The sequence below is a fragment of the Haliaeetus leucocephalus genome, unplaced genomic scaffold, assembly GCF_000737465.1.
Source record: "Haliaeetus leucocephalus isolate CR32 unplaced genomic scaffold, Haliaeetus_leucocephalus-4.0 Scaffold0, whole genome shotgun sequence".
NCBI classification, from domain to species: Eukaryota; Metazoa; Chordata; class Aves; order Accipitriformes; family Accipitridae; genus Haliaeetus; species Haliaeetus leucocephalus.
In genome coordinates, this window is record NW_010972436.1 from 14174405 (window position 1) to 14174704 (window position 300).

The following is a 300-nucleotide window of genomic DNA, read 5'->3' on the forward strand; positions in this document are numbered from 1 at the left end:
CGCCCATCCCCGCGGTATCTGACCCCGCCGACCCCTGACACCCCCTCCCCCCCGGCGCTTCCCCGCCTCTCCCGTCCGGGGCGGCCCCTCACCGCGATGACGACGGTGTCTTCGCCCTGAAACTTGGCGATGTACTTGTCGCCGCGGGTCACTTCGGACTCGTTGAGGGGCCTGAAGCGACACATCACTTTGATGTTACACTCCGCCGGGTCCGCCATCTTAGGCCAACGCCGCCTCCGGCGCGCTCAGCTCCGCCGCCACCCGCCGCTGCCTCTACACCGCCGGCTCCGGGGGGTCTCG

The 300-nt window shown here is 70.7% G+C and overlaps 1 protein-coding gene across 2 annotated transcripts in view; it reads right to left on the minus strand.

Moving 5' to 3' along the window:
* The window catches only part of KIF5B (kinesin family member 5B), a 38243-nt gene extending 37949 nt beyond the window's left edge, over positions 1-294 (minus strand). For both annotated transcript variants that reach the window (XM_010585189.1, XM_010585182.1), the window contains exon 1: positions 93-294. In XM_010585189.1, the coding sequence (XP_010583491.1) occupies positions 93-218 (126 nt within the window). In that variant the 5' untranslated portion in view covers positions 219-294. The remainder of the gene's footprint in view (positions 1-92) is intronic.
* Positions 295-300: the final 6 nt, after the last annotated feature.